The 5147-nt window shown below is 47.4% G+C and overlaps 1 protein-coding gene across 1 annotated transcript; it reads left to right on the forward strand.

Moving 5' to 3' along the window:
• Positions 1-4152: 4152 nt before the first annotated feature.
• Positions 4153-4576, forward strand: LOC107522990 (cytochrome c oxidase subunit 7C, mitochondrial). Its single transcript, XM_016192099.2, has one exon. It carries the CDS (start codon positions 4267-4269, stop codon positions 4456-4458), a length of 192 nt encoding a protein of 63 aa, XP_016047585.1. The 5' UTR covers positions 4153-4266; the 3' UTR covers positions 4459-4576.
• Positions 4577-5147: the final 571 nt, after the last annotated feature.

The raw sequence follows: 5147 nt of genomic DNA on the forward strand, positions 1-5147 counted from the left end.
AAATGTTCCACTCGCAGGTAATGACACATATTTCCAAACAGCCCCAAGCCAGCCCAAGAAAGAATAGACAGATGGTTTGAGGTGTGTCAGGAATAGGATTTACAAAATGAGATTATGGTTCTACTGGAAAATAACAGCAGTCATTGTCAACAGATGGAACACACTCGCTTTTTGCCATGGGGCAGAGGAAAAAAAGGTTTCTTCCTTTTTTGCTTTTTGCCTCATATGAATGAGTTTGCCCAGATACAGAGCTCTGTCAGGTTTTATATTATAGGCACGTGGAGAGGTTACATGACTTGTCCTCCACTAAGATTTCTTCAGATCAAAGCAGGGAAGTTGTAGTCTGTCTTCAGGCATGGTTGACGGTGCGGGGCCGGTCTTGGTTGTGTCTGGCAAATGAACCGACATCCTTTTCCCCTTGAACACGGTAAAGATCACACCATCTGAGCCGTCAGCTGAGGGGAGTGAGTCTGAGTCCTCCTGAATGTGTCCATGTGATGGCGGGAATCAAACCTGCAGCACAAGGTGCAGTGCATCTGACTGGCCCCTTAGCTAAGGAGGCCACCTTTTAGCTGCTGAAGGTGGATGAAAGAGCTTCTGCTAATGATGTAAAAACCAAAACAAATCAAGAAAAAGCAACTAAAGTCTCTCCTTCCTTCCTTTTTTAAAAATTTGATATCTTTATTTATTGGATAAAGACAGCCAGAAATCTAGAGGGAAGGGAGAGACAGAGAGGGAGAGAGACAGAGAGACATTTAAAGCCCTGCTTCACCACTCATAAAGTTTTCCCCCTGCAAGTGGGGAGCAAGGGCTTGAACCCAGGTCCTTGTGCATTATAATGTGTGTGCTCAACCAGGTGTGTCACCGCCTGGCCCCAAGTCTCTCTAATTCAACTAAGTTTAGAATGCTTCCTCCTGGGAGCGTTTGGCGGTACAGGCGGAGGAGTGGGGCTAATGGTTCTCAGAAGAGCCACTGACACACTTTCTAATCTCTCCGTGATGGGTGTCTGTTAACACCTCTCCCCCGTAGTCTTGTCCGTAGTCCCCCTCCCCACCCCATCCTGTCCTCTGTCCCCAGAATCCTTTGCTTTGCTGCAATACACCAAACCAGTCCAAGTTTCCTTTGTGTCTCTGCTTTCTATTGCATTTTTACCGAGAAGATGGGAAGGAATCACTCGTGGGGTGGAGAAGAGACTCTGTTACCCAGATCCGAGCCGTCCCCACAAGTATAAAGAGAAAACTGGCCTTGGAAGTGCTTCATGCCGCCCATCGGCTTCGGCAGCTAGCACCCAAGGGCAACTGGCAGCGAAGCATGTGAGGCCTCCCAGCTGGCAAGCCGGATCTCTGACTGGTGGGGAAAATGGCCCAGTGAGAATCAGCAATCTTGCATCACTAGTGAAAAGTCTTCCTTGGCCTTTTTCATGTGGGCAACAAAACAAGACGCCCAGAAGGAGCCGCCGGGTGGTACCACATGGCCTGGTGGTCACTGACACAAGAAGTGTCTGACATGAATCAGACCAGTTTGGAATATTTCTGACCAGCCTGGATCCTAAGGTTGCCAGGTGTTAAGCTCAAGGGACACTCGCTTGCCCTTTTAGGGATTAAACACGTGTTTTCTCGTCATTCCCAGAGACAGACAACTGGTCAACCTTTGGCTCGGTTTTGCTTTTTTTATTTTAACAGATTTTTTTTCGACTTAACACTTAAGGAGAAATGAGATCTTTTAAATGTTAAACTAAGAAGACTAGTCCTGGCCAGGCATCCCAGAGAACAGTGTCGCTATCACAGGTCGGATCGATCCCAGATGTACTCTGTAGTGGGAAGGTCAACAATGATGTAAACTAGTCTGAATGGTAATCACACGATGGTGAGCCAGCCCCCTGCACAAGGGCTGACCCACAGCTACATGCCGCCCAGCACGGGCACCAGAAACCATTGTCTCTGGACCTCAGAGGCGTGAGCTGGTCAGAATGATTTCTAAGTGTCCTCTCAGCTGGTGTTGAAAGATTCCATCTCTTGGGAACAGATGCAGTAACTGAGGCAGCAAATTTGCTGTGTTCGTAACAGATCTCAGAAATGAGATGCTTGGCCCTCATCCCAGGATGGAGGTCAGTTACCTCCTGCATCTTGTTGGCAGATTCTGCTCAGGAGGCCCGTTTCTGTGCAGTGGCTGCCCTGTCTCAGCAGTGACCCTGCCACACCGATGCAGGGGGAGACGCCGCTGTGAGCTTTCCAAGCTCACTCTCCACAGGAACACCAGGCTCATGACATCTACAGCACTGTTTCTTTTTCTTTTTTTTCCCTCCAGGGTTATTGCTGGGGCTCGGTGCCTGTACCACGAATCCACTGCTCCTGGAGGCCGTTTTTTTTTTCTCTTTTGTTGCCCTTGTTGTTTTATTGTTGTTGTAGTTATTACTGTTGTTGTTATTGATGTTGTTGTTGTTGGATAGGACAGAGAGAAATAGAGAGAGGAGGGGAAGACAGAGAAGGTGAGAGAAAGACAGACAGCTGCAGACCTGCTTCACCGCCTGTGAAGTGACCCCCCTATTTAAGTCTATTCCAAGGGGTCCATCTATTTTTTTTTTTTTTAAGGATTCTCAGTTGATTTTCATGTGTGGCTGGGACTGAGGGCTATTTTCTGTGTGATTGTCTCATGAGGTGGTCCCACTGAAACACGTTCTGGTACACCGGGCTCACTGGGACTTTCTTGCTGACTAGAGGCTCCCTGAGAACAGAGGCCGCCTCACACTCTGTTTACCAGAGCGCTAGCATTTCCTGAATCACTGTTTCCCAGTGACCACCCCAGAAAAGGAGCCTGTGCTCCCTGCTGGCTTTCTGCTTACTCACTGGGTGACTTAGAGCAGGGAGTCAGATGAAACAGAGTAGCCGGTTCAGCTTGCATTTCTGACGGTCCATAAACAGCTTTTCAGGAGGTGTATTTCTCGTGGAATGTTTGTAGAGGTATTTTTATTTGCTGACACTAGCAACCCTACCCAGGTGTGTTTCTTTGGTTTTAGACCCCTTGGTCATAAAATGAGGAATGCAAGCTCTAGAGTAAATCATTTCAACTGAAAGGAAAAATGTTAAGACATCAGAATCGTTTTTATCATCTTATTGGGAGGGCTAAGGGTTTACAGCACAACTGGCAAGTGTGGTAAATCCAGTGGCAGTTTGGCAAATTCTTTCTCTCTAGGACTGAGGATTTGCTAAACAGGCCCCTAAGTAGAGTGTTCCAACGTGCATCTGTTCACACGTGCGATTATCACACTGCTGAGCAGGCCAGCAGGACAATACGGGAAGAAGTACTGGCTATTCATTGGTGTTCATTTTTCTCTAGTGGTTGATGCTTCTTTGTATTGCAAGGGACTCTTGCTTGCTGCTTAACACCAAAAATGTGACTTTTCAGTTTCTGTAAATAGTAGAGATGTCGGATTTCCAGAGCCCCTTCTCTTCAGTGTCTCTAAATCACACAAAAGATCGCTGGTCCTCTTAGAACTTGATAAGAGCAAATGGGAATCTGTCTCTCTGGCTTAACTGCTGTGGTGTACAGACACGTGTGCCATGTCGTCAGATGCCAAACTGGTACGACTTGGGGAGTCCTAACAGAATCAGGTGTTTGATCTGAGTTTGTGACCCTGGTGGGTCCTCATGCATTTCTCCAGAGATAGCCTGAAGGGAATGTAGTTTGCCTCAGGCAATGTTTGTAAATTGAGGAATCATTAACATTGGAATTTCCAAATGAATTTTTTCCATGTCTGAAACACCAGGGAATGGAATGAGTCAGATGTCCTGGGAGGTAATTAGCAGGGTTCTTTTAAAAACAACTGCAACTTCAGGGAGGCTGACTGGTCCTAGTTTCTCCCCACAATAGATGAAGGACTTACGGCCAGGGGACCTCAGTAACTGATGGGGGTGAGCTTTGGAGGAGCACACTTCCAGACCCAGGTGAATTCTAGGGCTTGGTCAATATTAGAACAGGAAGTGGACTCCCACGTCTTGGGGGTGGTGGCTCAGTGGGTGGAGCATAGGACTTCTGTGACTGAGGCCTATGACGGTCCCTGGCACTGCGTGCATCTGAGCAGAGCTCTGTCCTCCCACCCCCCCAAAAAAAATCTTAAGAAAAGTTTGTTAAAAAATGATCAATGGGTTTTCGGCTCCTGCGCTCCGAGCAGGAACAAGGTCGTTGAGACTCGGGTTTTCGGTCGGGCCTCCGCCATTTGTCTTTCTTTGGGTCTCTGCGTTGTTTCGCAGAGCTTCTGACAGCGCTATGCTGGGGCAGAGCATCCGGAGGTTCACGACCTCTGTGGTCCGTAGGAGCCACTATGAGGAGGGCCCAGGGAAGAATTTGCCCTTTTCCGTGGAAAACAAATGGCGGCTGTTAGTTATGATGACTCTTTACTTGGGATCCGGATTTGCTGCACCTTTCTTCATAGTGAGACACCAGCTGCTTAAGAAATGAGGACTCGGCTCATCTGTGAAGCAGATATGAAGAGGAACATTTCAAGAAATCTTGTCTCTAAAAAAAAACTGAACTCAACATATTAAAAGTATTTGTAAATCAAATGATATGAACCCTCTGGAAAAAAAATGATCAATGAGGGGCCAGGTGGTGGTGCAACTGGTTAAGTGCTCACATCACAGGGCACAAGGACCGGGGTTCAAGCCCCAGTCCCCACCTGCAGGGGGGAAGCTTCACAAGTGGTGATGCAGGGCTGCAGGTGTCTCTGTCTCTTTCCCTCTATCTCTCCCTCCTCTCTCAGTTTCTGTCTCTAAAAAATAATTTTAAATGTTTTTAAATATGAATGCATTTCCTGTGATTTTTTTTTTCTTTAACATCAGGCCAAATGGGAAGTAGAGGTTACTGAAACTTGCAGGCTAAAATTCCCTCCATATTCTCTGGTCTCTCTTCCCTCTCTCACCTCAGAGCACATGGGGAGAGTGAGCGTGCTGACTGGTCTCATCCCAGTTACAAGTCTCAGTGAACAATCCTGTCCTCACTCTCTGTTCATTGTCCCTGTGGGCATTCCAGACAGATTCCACTCACACTACTCCAGATCCTCTGCTCTACAGCTGATCATGAAAATATCCTCCGAAGGTCTGGATCCATCTGCCAACACCCATGTCCAGCAGAGAAGTAATGACAGAAGC

This window comes from Erinaceus europaeus, chromosome 5 (assembly GCF_950295315.1).
Source record: "Erinaceus europaeus chromosome 5, mEriEur2.1, whole genome shotgun sequence".
Classification (NCBI taxonomy): Eukaryota; Metazoa; Chordata; class Mammalia; order Eulipotyphla; family Erinaceidae; genus Erinaceus; species Erinaceus europaeus.

Coding starts and splice junctions, on each gene's coding strand:
- LOC107522990 (XM_016192099.2), top strand. CDS start 4,267: ATGCTGGGGCAGAGCATCCGGAGGTTCACGACCTCTGTGGTCCGTAGG.